The following is a 21,274-nucleotide window of genomic DNA, read 5'->3' on the forward strand; positions in this document are numbered from 1 at the left end:
GCCAGTGGCTATCCTGAAAGAAGTGAATTGGGAAAGATGAGAGGTAGGACTGGGTTGTAATAGCTTTCCATAAATGTAGATATTGAGCCCATTGGGCAATGCAGGATAGTCTTTGAAAATGATGTATATTAAGAGTACCTTCTCTCCTGTCTCCTTTAATCATTCCCAGTGGGCATTTGCCTCTGTGTAGGATGTGAGGTGCTGATAGATGCTATTAAGATAGAGGGCTGAGGTGGCAATCCCTCCCTATATCAACACTGAGTTGCACCTGTTCCCCAACCAAATCCCTCTAAGAACTGTAGGGGTCATGATCCCACCATGCTCCCACTCCCTTTCCAGCAGCTGCAGCATAACTGGAGTCAGTTTTTGGTCAGAGATTTTTCCATGATGAGAGTGGACAAGTTGTAACATGTGGACTTGGAGTCCCTGCCTGGTGACAGAAAGTGGAGCAGAAGGGTCTGGGTAAGCAGTGGACCAGAATGGCCAGGGTATTGCAAATGCATGGGCATCCCTGACAGTGGCAACCATGGACAGGAATCTTGACACTTGAAAAACACAGAAGTATACTCTGCTACTCATGAACTGGCAGCCAGGGCAGCTGGGGATGGGAACTGCAAAGTGTGGAAAAGCAGAGTGTGCTCTGGGGAGGGGAAGCAGCTTGGTCCAGGTATTGCTGGTGATATCCATTTGCTGGAAGGGTCACCCACAGGTGGCATGCTTACCTCGCTGGGCCTCACTGTCACCTTGGGATCCTAAAATTCCCCTGTTCTGTCCTGGGAGCCATGTGCTCAGGTTTAACCACAATGAGACTAAGCTGTAATTTCTAGGTGGTGATATCTGGTAGACAGATGGAGGTGCCAGGCTAGAGCTTGGCGGTGGGCAGGAGGTTAGGATTTGAGGTACAGGTAGTGTACTCTGTACTGGGCGTCTCATTGGTTCTCATGCTATTTTAGTGAGTATGTTCTCTAAGGTAGCTGTGAATATGCAGTGAGATTACTACCAGAGGGAGTAGGAGGATGTTGTTTTAGTAAATGCACTGGCAGAAAAGTTACCAGGTTACCAGGGAAACTTCAGGATTTAATCTCCTGACCTGGGTTGCCATAGTACCAAAATATGTTAAAAGCCGGTTTGGAGTAGCATTAAGGGGCAGGACAAGATAGAAAGCAGAGGAAGAGTCCAAACTTACCGCTAGAGAGAAGATTAAAGGTAGAATGGGTCTGAGTTCTCTGTTGAAGGAAGACTGCATGGAAGCTGTTGCAACAGCCTGTGACTTGTAACCCCGTGAAGGCATCACTCTGTATTTCGCCCCATTTCCCAGTCCTGAAGATTTGCTTCTCACCTGTGCCACCCAGGGAAGAGGAGCCGGTGTGGGGAAGGAAAGAGCAGCACGTTCCTCCTCTTTTGCTCAATGCGGGAGGAGGACTGAAGTGAGTTCTAGCTAGGGTTCCTGCAGGGGCTGGGGGGTGGGGAGCTCCTGCTGCCACTGCCACCTCTGCCACCACTGCCCGGGTTCCCGGCTGCCCCAGGGATTCACTGGGCATAGCACATGAGGTTGAGATGCTGAGGCCTAACACCTGATCTCAGAAGCAGATGAGGTCCTGGGCACACTGTGCGATGGGTTTTGGCAGTACAATTGTGAAATCCGTTTACCAAGCGGGCCCTTCTTCTATGAGTGAGTGCCCTCGACGATCAGATGAGCTTTTCTGTACTGAGCTGTGGGCAAGTCTTCTAGGAACCCACCCAGATCAAAATATAAGCCGGCATTAGGGAATAGCAGAAGCTCAGAAGGTGAGGGTAAACCTCTGGACTGTGCATTTGGAGATAGGCCTGTCCCATCGCAGGAGGCAGGTAGATGGACAGGGAAGGTGGGCTTTCCTGGGCGCAGAGTCACACAGGCCAGAGAAGACTCACCTATGCTTTGACGAGGCTCTGGTGGGTTGGGAGAAGGACTTCTTAGGAGCTTGAGGGTGAATTGGGGAGTGAAAGGGCAAGGACCTGCTCCTCATGCCCTTTCTCCTGGGTTTGCTGGCAGGGGAGTGACAGGCTGTTTAAGGCCAAATGTTAGCCACGTACTTGTTGTCTTCCATGCTTGTGGAAGGCCGTTCTAGATGCATAGATGACTTATATCCTTAAAAGTGTGATGGGATTATCTGACCTCTAGGTTCCCCTCAGATATAAACTTAAGTATCCTTCCTATGACTACCCATTTGGTTAGATGTTTCCACCATGAGCCTCCCACAGACATACTCTCTTCATTCATGTTGGTTTCTTTATTGCCAGGCCTTCAAAGGCGTACTATGACAGTAATGTAAATTGACATGGGTGATGCTGGGAAAGCTCTGGGTCAAATTTGGTTTTAGGCATTGTTTGGGGTTTTGTTTTTGCTTTTGTTTTGTTTTCCTGGAATTACCATCCTGCAGCTTTCCTGTTTTCAGATTTTCTGTTCTTCTGTCTGTCACACCTGATTCCCCGAGATTCTCCCCTTGCTGACCCACTGAGCACACACCCTCCGCTTGACTCTGATGGAATGCCGTCTGGGCAGTCCACTGGGATGGGCACATGTCTGAGGCAGGACAAAGAGGGCTTCCCTTTAGTTTCTGAATCTTCTCCCTTTGATGGTCTTCTTCAGGGACTTGATGTTCCAAAAACAAGACAAAAACCACCCAAAACCTTAGACTTGTGTATTTAGACATACACGTGTGCTTTATCAGGTTCCCAGCCAAGTCACTACCTGGCTGCTTCCTTCTCTGAGCCACAGCAGCAGGAGGCCTGGCATTTTTAAGCAGAATGAATTGCTGTCTAGTGGCTGCTCTTCTGCACCCGGGGCCATCAATCTTGTCTTGAATGTTGGGCCTGCTGGTATGCCTGCGCAGGCTCATCTTTCTGGGGCAGACTTATTTACGGAGCCATGGCAAAGGTAATCTCACTCCCCACCCCACCCCCAACCCCTGGCCCTGTGGCCCAGCCTCTCTCAGCCACTCTTAAAAATAGCCCAAGACAAGGAGAGCCAGGGTCCAGTTACCTCCTGCAAGCGGGATCTGCTCTTACCTCACCTCCTGCGTCTGGCAGCTCAGGCCTTCTCAGGGGCTACTGGACAGGCCTGCAGCCCAGCACGAGGTTGGTCAGGCTGTCAGTCTCTCTCCTGCTCGGAGCTGGGAGCCAGCAGTAGCTCCCCTTCAGGGAAGCTGGGGAAAGCAAGGGGAGGAGGGAATCTTCCCAGCTCTTGCCTGAACCAGTTGATGCGTGAGAAATCTCAGCCCTGGAAGTAGTGTGTCCCTTTGTGGAAGACGACAGGCTGGCTAAGGGACGAGGGTGTTCTTGGTCACAGGCCTGGCATTGTGGGGCACTGTGGGGTAATGACAGGCTTCCCCACCCTACACCTCCTCTTCCCTGAGAAGCAAACACCTTTGCCGAGTCCTAGAAGCCGAGCAATGCCCTCTGTCCCCTTGTGTCATGTTCTTCCACCTCAATCTCCTCTCCTTCCCTAAAATCTGCCAGTAGAGGGGGATAAACTGGCTACAGTTTGGCCGTTAGCCCTAACCGTAGCAATAATTCCCTAGATGACCTTGGGGAGGCTACGTCCAGAGTGAGGCCTTGGTTTTCTTCCTTATGCAATTAAGATGGATAATTCTGGCTCCTGTCTTACCCCAAAGGGATGTGGCGGGATTGATTAATCAGACCGGGGAGAAAGGAGTCTGAAGTGATTCTGTGTCTGAAAAATAAGGGCGACAGCATTGCATTTACGCTTGGGTTGGTGAGCTGCCATCATTTCTTCTTCAGGCATATGTCTGTTCGGGTGTGTGAGTGTGTATGTTAGATGTGTGTGTCCGTGCGTAGGATGTCCGGGTATGTGTGTGTGTTGGGGGGTGTGTATATGAATGTGTGAGTGTGGTGTGTGTGTGTGCATACATTCATGGAGAGAGTGGTTTGCCCCACAGCTCACTGTTTGTTCACACTTGTCATTCTTCTGCTTCATGGCCTCCCCACCCCCACCCCTTTTGTTCTCCTGGATAGGAAGGCTCTGGGCTCCCTGTTGGGTCTTGTAGACTTGATTTCAGAATCCCTTTAGCTTCCTCAGGAGATGCCTAAAAGGCAGGTATTGGTGAGGAAAATAAAGCTAAAAGAAAGTGTCATTTTCCAAAGGCCCGAGACCTTCAGGACCTAGCCTTGCACCTCTAGCCTCTTGTCCCCCTGTCTCCCTGACCCTGCCCTCACCCTCTAGTTACATTGTAAGGTTCCTAAATTTTGCCATGTTCGTTCTCCCCTTCAGAACTCTGTACCTGCTCTTTATCCCCTTTGTTTGGACTTGTCCTTGCCTCTATCCCTTCACAGAATGCTTCTAAGCTCCCTTTAGGAACCAGCTTACGCTTCCCTTCCCCTGACATCCAGCCCCTGCCACAAGTCCCCCACCATTCCTCATTCTTTCCTAGTGGTGGTACACATCATACCTTACTGTAATTGCCTATTTAATTGGGTGTCTTGCTGCCAGAGTATAAACTCCATAAGGACAGGGCACTTCTGCCTAGCACAATGCCTGCCCTCGAGTTGGGCTTTGATACATATTTGAATTAATCATAAATGAATGGAAACATTACAAATGACAGGGGAGGGAGAACACAGTGTTCCTGATGCCCATGTGCATTGCATAGAGAACACATGTGGCTCTACCGTGTGTGAGATGCCCTCACCACCCCCACCACACTGATGGCCTTGATGGGACCACAGGCTCATCTGGGCTCCTTGGTCGGACTTGGGATTCCACTGAAGACCTTGTCCACGTGCCTAGTTGCACTGAGAGAAGGCAAAACCAAGAGTTCGGCTTTCTAAGTATTTGCCTCTAGGAAAGCACTGGGAGGGATGTTGGGCAGCCTCTGAGAGGAGTCTACTTTCTCCAGCACAGCTGCTGGGGCTGGTGGCCTTAGGCACATCTCACATTTGTCTCTCTCCCCACTGATCCATGTTTGAGTGGGACTCAGCCAACCTCCAGCTTCTCACCTTTCCTTCCTGTCCCCACTTCCCTTCCAGATTTGGTCCTGGCCCCAGTCCAAAGAGTGGAGCTGCTCTCCTGCCTCCCAGCCCCTCTCTATCCTCCACCCTACCCAGCCCCTGGCTCCCAGAAGAGCCACCCCTCTCCCAGCTCCAGAGCTCCAGCTCCCACAGCTGCCAGTGGCAGCAGGTTTGGAGGAAGCAGGCTTGCTGCAACTGACGTCTCCACCTGCTGGCCATCCTGACCCTTTCTGCATGCAGCTCTCCATCCCCGCCGCCACTGTCGCCGTTCCTGTGGCGGCTGCTGCTGCTGCTGCTGCAATATTTTATGATCCAGAGACCTCGGGTGGGAAGCATGGCCCAGCAGCTGGCATGGTGTGCCGCTCCTGCAAGGACCCACCCCTGTTGGAAGCTCCGAATAAGTTTCCCCTGAGAAAAAGTCCAAGGGGGGAAGCTAACCCTCTGACTGTGTTGCTGTCCCCCCTAGGGACCCTTCCATGAAGACTGAGGCAGGCGATACTGCTGAGAGCCTGCTAACATGACATCGGCCACGGAGTTTGAAAACGTGGGCAACCAGCCACCATACAGCCGGATCAATGCCCGCTGGGATGCCCCGGACGATGAGCTGGATAATGACAACAGCTCAGCCAGGCTCTTTGAGAGGTCCCGGATCAAGGCCTTGGCAGGTACCATTTGGGGCCGTGGGGGTTAGAGGAGCGGGTCTCACAATCCCAAGGGTCAGTCCTCTGTGTGCACTGGCAGGGAGGTGATGGAGATATGCTTGTGTGGCTCAGAAAGACCTGGCCCTGTTGGGAGGGAGCACAGGCTCAGGCAGCCTCTGCTCACATGCATCCCTCACTTCATCCCAGGTGGGAAGCGAGAAAAAGATCCCAGGTGGCCTATCTTGGCAGCAAGATAGGCCTTACCCTCTGTCTCTATCCTGAATGACCTGTGGTCAAAGTCAGAACTAAGAGGAAGTCTGGGTGAAGGAGTGTCGGAGGGGCTAGATGGCCAGGCAGAGGCACATGGGGCTTCATTATGCACCTCAGTCTCCTGCCTGGTCCTGGCTAGGGAAATTATCATCATCTTTTCTGTGGTCTCAAAAGAAAAGAGTGATTTGATAGGAAATTGAGAACAGATAACATCCTCCCCACACTGGCTCAGGAAGCAGGATTTTCTCTACTAAACCTCTTATCCTTAAACTGGAATTAGGTTTTTTCTTAGCAGGTTCATAATAGATTTCTGTGTGTGTGTGTGTGTGTGAGAGAGAGAAAGAGAGAGAGACAGAGAGACAGAGAGAGACAGAGCATTTAAGTTTCCAGTAGAAATGGTTTCTCCTCCACCCTGTTAGCTGAGATCTATTCTTGGGATTTTTCTCCCCCACCAACCCCTGTGACCATTGCCTCCCTGAATCCTGACCCAGGCTAGCTATGGTCTGGCGTTAAGTCCTTGACCAACAAAGACAGTTTGAATTCTGTGGCATAGTGTGTGGGTAGAAGAGGTAGAGGTAGATTCCATCACCTGCTCCACCAGTCATTTACCCAAATCAGATTTGTTTCCCTATCATCAATTATCCCCATCTTCACCTTATAAAAGGACCTAACCTCTCCCATAAGCACCTTCTAGAGCAGTTCTCCTGGTGCCCCATTGCTCAATAGTCCTATCCGAAGCTCCTGGTAGTACTATTCTACCTTTTCTCCCTCTACCCTGCTCCCAGGTGCCTCTGTCTCCAGCTGACCTTGAGTCATGAGCAGGGCCCTAGGGCCCCTCTGGGACCATAATGGCCTTTCACCTTAGGAGTGTCTGGGCCTCCTATTCTGTGAAAGAAATGGGGGTGTTTCAGTCCCTTGTCATGATGGAGAATCCATTCAGGTCTCAGCCATCAGCTTTTGTGTCCTGGTTATTTATAAGAAAATCCCTTTCTTCTCCCTTCACCCCCTTCTCCCCATTCCCTACCCTTAAAAAGTCCTTCCTTGATTTCCCTTGAGGAAACAGCACCAGTCCCTTGCTTTGCTTATGTAATCTTTACCTCTTGAAATAAGCAAACTAGGAACCATTGTCTCTGCCAGTCTGGTTTTGTCTTCTTCCTATCTCTGTGCCGGCTGAGCCTGGCTGTGGTGATCCTGGTGATCAAGGTGTGTGGGGGGGGAACCATGCTCCATAAGTCTTGTCAAAGGATACTGTGTGGAGTGGTACTGTCTTTCGTGCAGGGATCCTTTCACATGTCTCACAGATACCTCATTTTTTAAGACACCAAGGTCAATTCCATTTTAACTGGTATCTATTGTACTCCTACTATGTGTAAAGTTAAAACCCCCAACCGGACATGAAAATGGTGAGAAGAAACCACAGAGATGAATTCAACATAGTATCTGTCTCTAAGGAGTTTATGATCTATTAGGGAAAATGAACAATGTTCATAATTAATTAGCACAAGTAGAATTAGAGAAGAACTGTAAAGAAGTCACATAATTAAACGGCACAGAAGAGCAAAGGAGGAGGCGCAGGGAGAATCAGGGACTCATTTGTGGAGAAGGCCCCAGAAGCGAAGGGTGTGTGACACCCTGACACACAGGTGGGGCACAGCTCCATCTGGTCGGACTGTATGAATGGCAGCCAGGTCTGATGAACAGGTTGAGGAACTGGTGGTTGATCAGGTTGATGAGGAAAGAGCCTCTACGCACCTTGCCTATATCTTACCAAGAGTTTGCTGCTCATCTACTGGAGAATCTGTAGTGTCCTCCGGGGATGGGGTGGGGGTGGGGGACCACAGAGTGTAGAATTGCATGCCTGGACATCAATGATTTAGAATATCTGGCTAGCAGATAACCAGGGAAGTTTGGGGTCCATTCAGGATTTTAAAAACAAACCTAAGCAGTCTATTGACTTTCCTGAGAGTCCATCCTGAGTGACCTGTGGGAGAAGCCAAAGCTTTGGGAGGGTCCAAAGTAGAGAGGTCGGATGGACCCCTTCTGGTGGGTAGGCAGAGCAGAGAAACATGCTGTCAGTTTCCCCCAGTTTTAAATTCTTGATATTTTTCTCTTCAGTATTATCTTTGGGGCTGCCTCGTCAGCCTAGGCAGGGGTCAGTGTTTCCACAGAGGCAAAGGAAGCAGAAGTGCCTCTCATTTCAGTCACTCCCCAACACCTAAGACCATTACGGCAAGGAAGGCGTTCAGTCCTGTTTTTCTTACAAGATGGTGGTCATCTGCTTTGTAGGTATATGTGCCAAGGTTGGAGAGATTGGTCTGGCCTTTTCTTTCCAAAATTGAAGGTCCTGAGGTGAGGAGAAAAATGTCACAAGACCCAGATGCGAGTCCTGATTCCACCTCTAATGCTACTGCTGTGAAGGATAGTTGATTCAATTTCCTGTTTTATGAAATGCAGACAGTAGTACTTTCACAAGAGTGTTGTAAAGGTCAAGTGAGATAAAGTTTATGAAAGTTTTTTATTAGTAATGAAATACTAGGTGAATGTTAGTATTTATAGGAAATCTTAGTAATATCTTTCTGTCCTTTCTTTTAACTTCAGACATTCAGGATCGTTAGCTCAGTCATTGTCCCAATTATCTTGGCCTGTTCCTAGGCACTTTCTTCCTTCTTAAGCCCTCCCTCCTTTGTCTTAGAAGGCCTGGGTTCAAAGAAGGATCCAGGGACCAGGGAAACTCGGCTGATACTTCTGCTTGGAGCTCTTAGCTCAGTCCCCAGAGACCCAGTGCCCACAGGGATGAAGCCCCAGGCTTTGTAGATCTTTCTTTTTAAGGCTACCCAGCCAGGATCCCAGCCATGTCTCTGCCATCAGGTGAGTGACCTAGAAGGGCCAAGAAACCAAAGGACAATGAGGCTTGTTAGATGCTCTTCCTGGTGTGGCAGCCTCTCTGGGTCCTTCTCCACTTAGTGACCTGTGGTTAGAAGATTTGCAGTTGATTAACTGGACTCCATTTTTTTTCTTCCTCTTAAGTCAACTTCCTCTCAGTTCTCAAGGAAATACTCCGTATTCTGCCTGTCAAACCATTGCCAGATCTTCCTCCCTGGACTGAAATAAGCAAGCCATCCGTTATTCCGTGTGGAAACTGCCACATTGGTATACAAATACCTGACCTGTCCAAGTGAATCACTGGATTTAACACTGTGGATCAGCCTGAGTGAAAGCAAGGGGGAGGTGGGCAAGAAAATGTTGCAGAAGGCTGCTGCAAGGGGATGTATTTAGCCTCGGCTGTGACCCCTAATGGGGGTCCAGCAGGAATATTTGCCCAGTGGGTCCCTGGACAGATGTTAGCTCTCAGAATCAGCCTCTTAAAGGTGACAGCACTTTGTGGGGTTAAGTGCTGGGTAGCCCTGAAGCTTCTTCCTGAACAGGGGTTGTTCTCTACTTTGATGACCGCCTCTAGCACCTTTCTACTTTTTGAAAGATGAGAGGAAGGGGGGCAGTTGAAAAGCTCAAGTTCTAGCCCTCCAGGAGGTTCCAGCCTTCACGTCTCAGTAGAAAGGCTTCCAGTGTCTCCTAGAGCCACCCTCATTTTCATTCACACCCCATTTCCTGTCCTTCCCCCTTTTCATACTGGGAGCCATTCGGTAAACATTTGTGGCTGTCTGGATGAGGGATGAGGCACTGCAGGCTGCAGAGAATTTACCAGCCAGAAAGCCTGCCCTCCATGCTCTCTCCTCATCCCAGAGGAGGCCTCTGCTGGCCTGTGTGCCCCCCTTGCACCTGGCTACCCTACTGATGCAGGAGAGGACACTGCCTCAGGGCAATGTGGCCCAAGTGGGAGAGGGAGAGTGCAACAGAAAGGTATCCCCTAAAACAGAAACCTTGTGCATTAGTCTCCCCCTGCCTTGCCCACACACTCAGCTCGGCATCTGGGCCTCCCAGGTGCCACCCACTGCATGATTTCCAGCTCCTCAGAGCAAAGAGGCATCTGGAAGGTTGCAGTGCAGAAAGCAGTCCAGGGCCCCTTGAGAAGATCTGTGAGAAGGAAAGGGCCCCACATGCCACTTCATCCTCTACCCTGGCCCATTGAACACAGAACCATCCTTTGAAAACAAAGCACACAAATTTGAGTAGCCCATGCTGGTTTTGCCTTTAAATCAGAATCCAAGTGATGTTTCAAACTAAAGGTGCCTTTCCTTTCTGCATTCTGTCTTTGTAGCCATCTTGCTAGACAGGAGATGAGGTCAAGTAGTGAGGTTGCTTGAGGACAATTCAGAGAACACAACAGGGCAGCAGGTGCACAGCAGGCTGTGTCCCTGTGCTCTGAAGCACAGAGTTGCTGCCACTTTGAACTTTGAACATCTTCCAGACCCACTTTGCCCAAGCCCCAAGGTTAAGTTCTGTGACCGGCAGATGTTCCATCAGAGCCTCAGGACAGCGGCCCTCAGACCCTGCTGCTCCTTGTCCACCCACGTTGGCTCCCTGGAAACTTCCGAGAGAGAGTGTGGTATGAGCTCCTTCCTGACTTTGGCAGCAAAAGGTCATGCTTGGCCTTTCCCTGGGCCTCTTTCCCCACCTGCACCAGGATGACACTGATTCCAGGTGCGCCAGAGGTGCCCCAGTTACCTGAGAAGGGCTTTGTGTCCAGAGGGTGAGTGATTTCTTTCAGAGAGCAGGATTCCACCATAGTGTGTGTGTCGGGGTGGGGGTGGGCACAGACGCCGGGATTCAGCAGCTTCTTGGCAGCCTATTAAGTCGACAAGTTCACAGGCAGCTGCTGGAGACCAAGACATCAGGTGTTAATGGTCTGACTGTCTCAAGCTACCTGTGAGAACAAAGATGGGGTTATTAATGAGGGGTTTTTTTCAATGTTTTCTTCTCAGATTCCAAAACATGAGATGAAGTTCTATGTAGAGACTATATTTTGGGAAAATATACTATTCATGGAAATATGTATAATCATCGGCAATCATTTTAGTATACAGTCAGAAGCAAAAATAATTGGCTCAGCAGCTTTTTCTGGGAGGTCAGCCACTGTGAGTTTCCCCTCCTTCCCGAGACGCCACTGCTCCGAGAAAGCGGCTGGTTACCTGTGCGGGCAGATCGATGAGAGAGGCCCGCACGCCACCTGTGCCGCGCGGTCCGGGGCAGTTTCCCCTGCCAGGACAGAACACCTTCCCCCTTTGTCCTTCCTCCCCTCTCAATAAAAGCTGTCCTCCCTCTCAGAGAATGCTTTGCAGAACCAAGGCTGTCCCCATTCTCTGGGTGACTGCTATCTATCATTGTGAAGATGCTTTTCAAATATTAATACACTGAGGTTAATAATAAGATTCCTCCCTCCCCATGCCGTGCAGTCTGGGTGAGCCATGGTAATAGCCTCCTCCATCTTTGGGACACTCCTGTGGGCTGTCAGCTGTATCCCCAAGGGCAGGCTGTGACACCAGACCTTGACTCTGCTTCTGGTTCCCAGAGCAGCCGGGTATCCACTTCCCCCTTCTCCAACTGGGCGCCCGCTGCGTGCCACTTGCCTGAAGAGGTGCCAGGAGTGTTGTTTCCAAGCATCTGTAGCAATTGTTCATTTTCCTTTCTTATCCTGTCACTGAGAGGGAATGACAAGGAAGCTGGTAGCAGCTGAGTCTCTGGGAGCATTTTGCCTCCAAACCCTGTGGCCTTCAGACTCGGAAACCAGATCAACAGGGGATCTCATTTTACAGCCCAGGGAGAAGGAAGTGGATCAAATAATCATACATGTGTCTCTGTACATAGAGCCATATGTGCATGATGATAAATCATGATAAATACTGTAAAGATTTACTGAGAACTATGAGTTTCTAACCTACAGCTTATAATTCATCCAAGGGGGAGTGGGGCTTGTTGGAGTGAGGGCTAGGGGGCAGGATGGGTGGAGGTGGGAGCGGCAGGCAGGAGCCACATCACAGGAGCCTTATAGACCACGTGTATCCTCAGGGTCCTGGCAGGAAGCAGCAGGAAATGCAAAAAGTGTAGCTGAGGACTTTAATGAGGAGATTATTTGCAAAGCAGTGGCAGGGTTGAAGGGTCAAAGAGTGGGAGCCTGTAGCAGGGAGAGCTGTAGGCTCTCAGGACAGGAGCCTTCAGTAGAGGACCAGAAGGATGGAGCCACTCCCACACCCATCAAAGGGCTCTGGTAGGGAAGTGGCATGGTTACATCTGGGCTTTTAAATATCACTCTGACTTCAGAGAGGGGAACAGGTTGTGGGGAGGCTGTGCAAAAGTCTGGGAAGGAGAAGATGGCAGCGTGAGCTACTTGGTAGCCTTCGACAGGGAGAAGTGGTCCATCCTCACATTATTATTCTTCTGGCCTCTTGCTGCTGTCACAGGCTCTCCCAACTTAGGTGACCTTAGCCGAGTCACTTTTTTGCTCCTCTCCCATAAAATAAGGGGCTTGAGTCGGATGATGCACAAAGCCTTTCCAGCTCTGGCAGCCTGGGAAGAAGCCACCTGTTAGAGTAGTGCTGACCATATGCCTCTACCCTGAGCCATGGGGCTTCAGTTCCTGGCTTAGGAAAAGGGAATCGATCCTTTTTAGCAAATCGGTAGATTCTCCAGAAATTCTCTCAGTTTAATAAAGGCTAGGCTGAACCCGAGCCCTGGATCATCTTGACTTCAACGGCCTCATGTTCTCAGTGAGTGTAATCTCTCCCTGCAGCCACCACCTGCATGCATGACAGAGCTTGGTGCTCGCACAGCTGCTTAGTGGTCTTGGCGTTTTTTATCCAGATGATCCTCCTGACCCTTATCCACCCTGAAGTAAGCAGGGGAAAGTTATCCCCATGCCCCTTTATAGATGGGGGAGGTTGCACCGCAGGAAGTGCCAGAAGAGAATGCCAGGGATTTCAGATCCTCCTAGTGCCATTAGGGCTTCTGCACATGACCTGCATTAATCTCCTCCTTTGCATCCCACCCTAGTCAGCGCTTCCCATTTTCTTTCCCACCAATAGTCTCTTGAACCCTATGGATCAAAACCCTGAATCCCCTTTTACTTCTTAGAGCCTCTGAATGCTATCACCTGCTGTGGGCCAGCTGAGCCTTGTTCTGTGGCTGTCCAGATCAGCTCTGGTCATTTCATTTCCATGGTTCACGTGTCAGTTGGGGTCATGGCACCTCAAGCAGAGACTTCTGCAGCTGCCTCCACCTGGTGCCCTGGCCTCTCCTCGCCCAATTCCATTTACACAGGCCAGTGAGAAGCATTGTCCTCCAACAAATTGTTAGTGAGCTGTTCCTCTATTTCAGAACCTCCAGGCTTTTCTTTACCTGGAGTATAAAGTTCAAATTCCCTAGACTGCCCTTCAGCTTCTTTGCTCTGGGTCAGTTCACTGCTTCTCACCGTCACCCCCTAAACACGCACACCTGTACCTACACACATGTGCACACACACACATACACATTTGCCAGTTTCCACCTTGAGGGCTTTGAATAAGAGCCCCCCTTCCTTCCCTGGTGTTCAAAAACCATGATCATCCTCAAACCTCAGATCAAAACTAGCCTTCAAAAACATTTTTTAAAAATTTAAACTGACCTATAATAACTTGCTTTCTTTTCCTACTATGTATAAAGACCTTATTTTATGTTTAAAACAATTGGATGAATACTTATATATCTTTAAACATTTTTATTACACAAAAATATATATTTAGTATAGAGGAGATTAGAAACATAGATTTAAAAAGGGGGAAACTAGAGACATTGTTAATGACCTATACAGATATTTTGAAGCCTATAGATACATGACTATGTGTATAAATGTGTAAATATTAAAACATAACCTAATATATTATAATCTTAGACTTTTTCTCATTCAGCAGTATACTGTGAATATCTTTTTATGTCAGTAAACATGCAGATTATCATTTTCATGGCCATATAGTCTTCCTTTGTATTAATGTACCCCAGTCTAGTTAACCAACATCTTAGTGTTCAACTCTGCTTACTTTTATTTTTTTAAAGATTTTATTTATTTATTTATTCATGAGAGACAAATAGAGAGAGGCAGAGACATAGGCAAAGGGAGAAGCAGGCTTCCCATAGGGAGCCTGATACAGGACTTGATCCCAGGACCCCAGGATTATAACCTGAGCCAAAGGCAGGTGCTCAACCACTGAGCCACTCAGGTGCCCCAACACTGCTCACTTTTAAAGTCAGTCTTATGTGCTTTATTATTCCTTTGCAGGTATGTAGTAAGCATCCTAGAGTTCTCTCTTAGAATCAACCCTAGCTAGATTTTTAGATCTTGTAGGCTAGCTAGCTGTTCACAATACTAGTGTGATGAAAATTGGTTGATTGAAAGAAAAGTCCCTCTCCAAACTGTAGAGTAGAATTTGTGCCACCAACATTTATGATATGTCCCTGAGGGTCTGCCCCTATGCTAGGCTTTATAGGATTAGCATCTTTATCTTCAAGGTTTGTACAAGTTCATGGGAATTCAAGTATTGCTCACTCAGGTTCCCTAAGCTCTTGGCTTCCTGGCATGAAAAGGAGAAATCCCAAGCTGTAAACCTGCAAAGGGCTCAACACTAAATGATTGGTTTCAGGCAGAGGCTCATGGTACATGGACCTCTCGTGGTGCCTCTTCTCCCTCTTACCTTTCTGACCACCTAGCTTTAGCCATACTTTAGGGCTGTGTGCTGGTAAAAATGCAGGCTTCCTGAAAAACAAACAAAAACACAAACCTTTTTTAACTTTTCATCATTTATTCCTCAGGGTTTTTGAGCTTTATATCCTATTTTTCTTCATGACATCTGTTGTTTCTTATTTTGAAAGGAATACATATTCATTGCAGAAATTTTAGAAACTATGGATAAGCAAAAAGAAAGTCACCAATAGTCTTACCACTTAGCTATAACAACATCTAACTGAAGCGTTCATTTTTAAATGGATATAGTGCTACAAAATGAGTTCATATTATGCATTTAATTTTATAATATGAACTTCCCCTTAAAATGTATTCTAATATCCTTCTTGCCATTGAAAGGTCTTCTACAACCTTATTAATGTCTTTATAAATGTACCAAAATTATCATATAATCCTCTGTGTTGGATATTTAGGTTGCTATTCTCTATTCTTTGGAGCAGATTTTTAATAGACAAAAGAGGGAGAGAAAATAAAAGAGGCAGTGTCTAGGTGGCTCAGTTGGTTAAGCGCCTGCCTTCAGCTTAGGTCATGATCCCAGGATCCTGGAATTGAGCCCCGTGGGCTCCCTGCTCATCAGAGAGCCTGCTTCTCCCTCTCCCTCTGCCCTTCCCCTTGCTTGTGTTCTCTTTCTCTCTGTCAAAGAAGTAAAATCTTTTTTAAAAAAATTTTTTAAAAGACAGGGAGGTATGAAGCACTCAAGTAATTTTATAGGAAGCTATGGCAGGAATGAATAGATGGGCCTAGACCTGGGTGATTATGGTAGATAAGATATTTCAACCTTACCATAGCCATAGCCTAAGAACAGCTAGTGCACAATAAACTTTTATTTTTAAAACAGCCTCACCCGAGACTTTTGATAACTTCCCAGATGCCTATGATATCAGGAAGTGAAGCAGGTACCAGAGTAGGTGGGACCAGTGGCAGGTGTGCTGTTGCCAAGGGAGGAGCGAAGTTGAAGTTGAAGGAAGCCCACCTAAGTGAAACAGTGCCTTGATTTACTGTCATTGCACTTTTTGACTTTTGGTATGAAAAATTTCAAACATACAGCAGAGATGAAAGTATAATGAATCATCACCTAGACATAACAACTGTTCATTTTTTGCCATATTTGCTTGTCCATTTTGGGAGTTGAAGTATTTTTAAAGTAAATTGAAGATTACCACAACATTTTACCCCTAACACTTTAATGAAGTGAAGGTTCTGAAAAACAATGAATGAATGTTCTGAAAAACAAAAACATTTCCCACCTAACCATAATACCACTATTACACCTAGCTTTACCCATAGCTTAAAGCTATGTGCTGGCAAAAATGCAGACTTAATAAAATTAACATCAATTCTAATATAATCTAATACTCACTTAATGTCCAAATTTTCCCAGTTGTCTCAAAAATGTCTTTTATGATTAGTGTATTCACACTAATTAAAGACCACTTATTAAATTTTGTGTATATGTTTAACTTTTAATTTATACTTCCATGAATAGCTTGGACAACTTTCTACACATTTAAGAGATTTTTACATTTTGTTAACTTTTTGTTCACAAACGTATGTCCACTTTGCTCTTGGATTGATGGTATGGTCCTTTTCCTCATTAATTTGTATCCTTATATCCTAAGTGAATTGGTCCTTTGTGATGTGAGTTACAAATATCTTTCGTCATTTGACTTTGCTTATAGTGTACTAGCCCACACAAAAAATTTTTTAAATTTTAATTAGGATCAGAAATTTTGCCTTTTTTTTTTTTTAACATTGTTGAACTTTCGATCTTTTACTTTATGGCTTTTGAATTTTGTGTCCTATTTAAAGGAATTTTCCTATACCAGCATTCTAAAAACAAAACAAAACAAAAACCATTCAACCATGATTTGTTTTGGTATTTTTATGGTTTCATTTTTACATTTCAGTTTTTACCCAAATGAAATTATTCTGGAGTGTGAGTTATAAATTTAGGTTAATTTTTCTTGTGTGGCACCTGGTTTTGTCCACACTTTTTGCCTAATAATCCTTCCTTCCCCTTTATATTTGAAATACTACCTTATCAGATATCAAATGCCTATCTGTGCTTTGGACTATTTCTATTCCATTGATGTGTCTTTTCATATTCTAGTAGCACAGTTTTATCATGGTACCTTTGTACTGTGCTTTATTATCTGATAGAAAAAGAACCTGGTAAGGCCTGTCATTCTTCTTTTTGGAATTTCCTAGCCTTTTTTGTTTTCCCAATGAATTTTCTCACAGCTTTTCTAGTTCCCCCCAAATTATAGAATTTAAATATATTTAAAATATTCAATTATGGGCACCTGGATGGCTCAGTGGTTGAGCATCTGCCTTTGGCTCGGGTTGGATCCTGGGGTCCTGGGATCAAGTCCCACATCAGGCTCTCCCCACAGGGAGCCTGCTTCTCCCTCTATCTGTGTCTCTGCCTCTCTCTTTCTCTGCGTCTCTCATGAATAAATATATAAAATCTTGAAATAATAATGATATTTAACATATAGATTAATTTAGGGTAAACTAACAACTTTATGATATTGAGTTTTCCTATTCAAAATTGGAGGTGCCTTTCTACTTGTTCAAATATTTTGTGTGCCTCAGGAGCCTTTTAATGTTTTCTTTATGTAGATTTTACACTTCTTTTTAAGCTGAAACATTGTTTTTTAAATTATCATTGAGGGCCTTCTAGACTAGTATTTCAGAAAATGATCCAGTCATACCTTCAATGGTATCTTTTGCCTCTAGGATTAAATCTAAACTTAGCCTCTCATTTAGAGCTTTACATATTCAGCTAAAAATCTATTTTCCACATGTTTTCTTCTTACCTGTATCTACTCAGCAGCCTCCAAACAAGCTGTATCCTTCCATGCCTTCTAGCTGGGAGCATTGTACCTCCCTGGTTCCCCTCCTCCTCTGCCAATCCAAAGTTGTTTTCTTCAGGAGATACCCTGCCTCCCCTCCCGCTTGACTACTCTAATTAGAAATGACCTCTTTCCTCTTCGGTCCATGGCCATCTACTGAATGTGCCATTTATCTGATAATTAATCCAATAACACCTTGCGACAGCTTTTGTATTATTAAAATGAACTGCCTTTTAACTCTTGCGTGGTTGCAAAATTAACTGCTTGTGGATTTTTGTCTTGTTTCGTCAACAAGATTGAGGCCCTTGTGCTCCCCACAGCATCCAGGACAGGACCCTACATATTGTAATATTAGTAGTAGTGATGGGTAAGAGTGATAATGATCTCTATGGCTAGTTTTCTGTGGGCCAGGTACTGTTTTAAACACTTTCCATGGATGAACTCCCTTATTGGCAGATAAATATTTGCATTTTGGTGTTGTGGTTTGATTTGACCTCAAACCAAACCTCTGAAAAGAAGTGTAAAAGAAAGCTCACTCAGTCACAATGTCCAGACACTCATTCTAGCTAGCTGGTCAGAGAAGAACACGAACTTTCTAGGAGCAGCCCCAATATCTTGGGGAGGATTGAGGATGGCCACAGCCTGGGAAGGAAAGGAAAGGAAGAGGAAGAGAAACAGGCAGGAATGGAGAGCTCCCAAGCTTGAGGGCAGCAGAAGCACCAGGGTTTTCTGAGGCTCCGGTGGCTTTGAGTCAGGGCATGCCGGTGGATTTGCTTACTTTCCTGCACTGGCAGGGTTAGGGGTCTGGAAATAAGGTCTAGCCCCTGGCTGCACCTGGCTGAGGCCTCCTTTCCATGGAGGGTCTCTGCAAGATGCCCCAGGTCCCCTGGGGACAGCAGACCCAATGCATGGCCACTGCCCCAGCCTGTCCACACCACCAGGGTTCCCAGCCCAGCTGGCCCTGGGCCACCCATTGCTCCTGCATTAGGAAGCCTCCTGATAAATACTTGTGCCATGCTAGGAGTGAATGTGCTGAGCATGCTGATGTGGAGCAGCCAGAGCAAACAGCTAATGGAAATTAATCCCCACCCCTGGGCCTTTTCTCTCCTTGTGATCATCATTAGCTTCTCGGAATCTTACCCATGTCTCAACACTGCAAAATGTTTCAGGGTTCTGGGGATTCTGGGCAATTGTGTCCTAGCCTCCAAGCAAAAGGTAGCCAAGAAGCTGCTTGTCTGAGCTCTAAACCTACAGCTCCAACATTTTGGGGTCCACAAGGCTCCATTTGTGTGTTGAAACCTGGGGAGATCTAAGGGTAAGTTAGGATCCATCTGTACCAGCCCACTATATGTGCCAGCCCAGCAGCCAAGAATTAAATCCCATGTCCCCAGCTAAAACCACTTCCTTACCCTTTGTCATGCACAAATAAATGACTTTCGGTACCCATGTGATGAAATTTTTGGATTCTTAAAATCAAGAAAAGAAAGGAAGAAAGGACTTGAGTTTTTTTTTTAATACATTCATCTCTAAAGGGCCTAAAAATTTCAGCCCCTTGGTCAAAGCTCCACAATTGGTTGGAAGGACTAGTCCCTGAACGAACAGATTTGGTCTCTAGGGAAGGTACCATGGGGTTGTGGCTGGTTCTAGACATGCCCCAGAATAAATGCAATTGCTTTCTGTTCAATATATCATTGGAATTTTAGTTACATTTTACTGAACAGTCCTTGAAATCAGGAAAGTGGTTTAATTTGCTGCCAACAAAAGAGTAAAGAGAGTCTTCCCCCTGAAACTTTGCCCAGCGGCCCAATATGGATGGATTGCCATTTTAATTTTATATTTGAAACTTATAGAGTCAGTAGTAGTATTTTTCCTCTTCGTGGAAGTCTTATTTAGATGACTGCCATTGAATTCTTTATATGAGACACCAGCACTCATCATATTTATAAAAGAGTATGTCTGCCTCAAAGAGAGAGCTGTCTTTCTTGTCCCTGAGTTCCCCACCTCCCCCAAGAGCCTGGCACCTAGCGGTGACACAGTAAACATTGACTGAATGAATGAATAAGTGAATAAAGTGTCTGAGTTCCTAAAACTAAAATAGCAGTGCAGTAGGAAGGAATTTGATGCTGTGAGCCTCAGGAACCGCCAAAATTATACCCTTGAGGCCCTGCTGGCTGGGTTCCTCTTTTTGTTGTTGTTAAATCAGATATTTAATAATTTAAAAAGCCAGTCCTTCCATGGTTTGGGCTCAGCTGAGTGGACATTTAGTCTGCTCCCAGGGCAATGACATCCCTCCTGGCTAGGCTGCTCTGAGCCTGTCCTTGCTCTGCCCAACCCCCACACCCTCCCTGGGGATCCTCCATGGCCGAGGCCCAGCCATACTGCCAGGTCGGCTTCTGCACCAAAGTGCCCAAAGCCTTTTGCCACAAACTTCACTAAGGCCAACAGAGCAAGAATCCACCCGTCCTTCCCTCATCTCTCCCTTTGTTTCTCTTTTCTGCCACTCTCTCTTCTTTACCTTCCACCTCTCCCCCACTCTTTCTGCTACCCAGCTCTTCCCTCTCTCCAGCATCTGGTTCAAACCTCCCAGGCCTAACTGGACAGGTTATCAGCATTATTTTACAGAGGTGCTAAGAGGTACCTTTTCTGAACTGGTACAACATGGGTAAGAAAATTGGTTTGGGCTGATGCTGATTTAGGGTGGGGGTGTCAGACCCAGCTTCTCAGGTCTGAAGATGGAGAAACCCCTACCTGCCGTTCTGGTGGTGAGAGATTCAGCATGGATAGTCCCCAGCTCAAGCCTTCCTTATCCCTCACCTTGTATGGATCACACATTCCATTTGCCTTGCTCATCATTCTTCTCTGCCCTACCAGGAGCCCCTCAAGGAGTTTGTTTTACTTTTATATGTTATCAGGCCTAGCATAAGCCTGCCAACAACAGGAGCTGAATAAATGTGCAGTCAACTACAATTCAACTCTGGAACACCAACTGTATACCAGGCTCTAGGCCTAGGGGATGTAGAAGTAAACTAGACAGATAGACTTCGCTGGGCTCAAGATACCTACAGCCTTGCAGGAGAGATAGGCTTTCAACTCATATGAATGTGAAGTGAGACCTAAATAAGAAATGCATATGCAGGGGTCAGGGCACACACAGGGAGGCCTAACCTAGCCAAGGGGTCAGGGTAAGCTTTTTAGAGAAGCACTGACTCCTACAGGACAAATAGGAGTTAGGTGGAAGGGGTGGGGTAGAGTGGATGGGCAAGAGAGACCATTCTAGGCAGAAATAATGTTTGTTGGATAGATAGATGGGTGAACCTTGCATTGGAATCTGAGCTTGCTGGTACAGTGGGACAGAGCGTTCTGCCAGGTACAGGAAATAGGTGGCTGAATTAGAGGCACATAGCCACTGTGTACAGAATGTGGTGGTGGAAGCTATCTCTTCATTGCTCCAGTCATGGTACATGGACTCATGTTGCCCAAGGGCTATACTCTGATCACAAATGTTCCTAGGAAGGGGGTGGAATAGATACTTCAACCCTCTCTGCCAAGGATTGGGGGGTCCTGGGATTAAGAGAAAACCCTTCAGCTCCATGTGTCACATGTCACATTGACACTGCCAGTCTTGGCCACCTCACCCAAGACTCTGCTCCTCACTCAGATGAACGGGAAGTTGTTCAGAAGAAGACCTTCACAAAATGGGTGAACTCGAACCTGGCTCGTGTGCCCTGCCGCATCACTGACCTCTACAAGGACCTGCGGGATGGAAGGATGCTCATCAAGCTGCTGGAGGTGCTTTCCGGAGAGATCCTGGTAAAGTCCTTCTCTGTGCTGTG

At 46.8% G+C, this 21,274-nt stretch overlaps 1 protein-coding gene across 2 annotated transcripts in view; it reads left to right on the forward strand.

Moving 5' to 3' along the window:
* SPTB (spectrin beta, erythrocytic) overlaps nucleotides 1-21,274 on the forward strand; it is a 122,666-nt gene that overhangs the window by 50,817 nt on the left and 50,575 nt on the right. For both annotated transcript variants that reach the window (XM_055304504.1, XM_055304505.1), the window contains exons 2-3: nucleotides 5,474-5,672; nucleotides 21,100-21,251. In XM_055304504.1, coding sequence (XP_055160479.1) covers nucleotides 5,525-5,672; nucleotides 21,100-21,251 — 300 coding nt within the window. In that variant the 5' untranslated portion in view covers nucleotides 5,474-5,524. The remainder of the gene's footprint in view (nucleotides 1-5,473; nucleotides 5,673-21,099; nucleotides 21,252-21,274) is intronic.

This window comes from Nyctereutes procyonoides, unplaced genomic scaffold (assembly GCF_905146905.1).
Source record: "Nyctereutes procyonoides isolate TBG_1078 unplaced genomic scaffold, NYPRO_anot_genome, whole genome shotgun sequence".
NCBI lineage: Eukaryota > Metazoa > Chordata > Mammalia > Carnivora > Canidae > Nyctereutes > Nyctereutes procyonoides.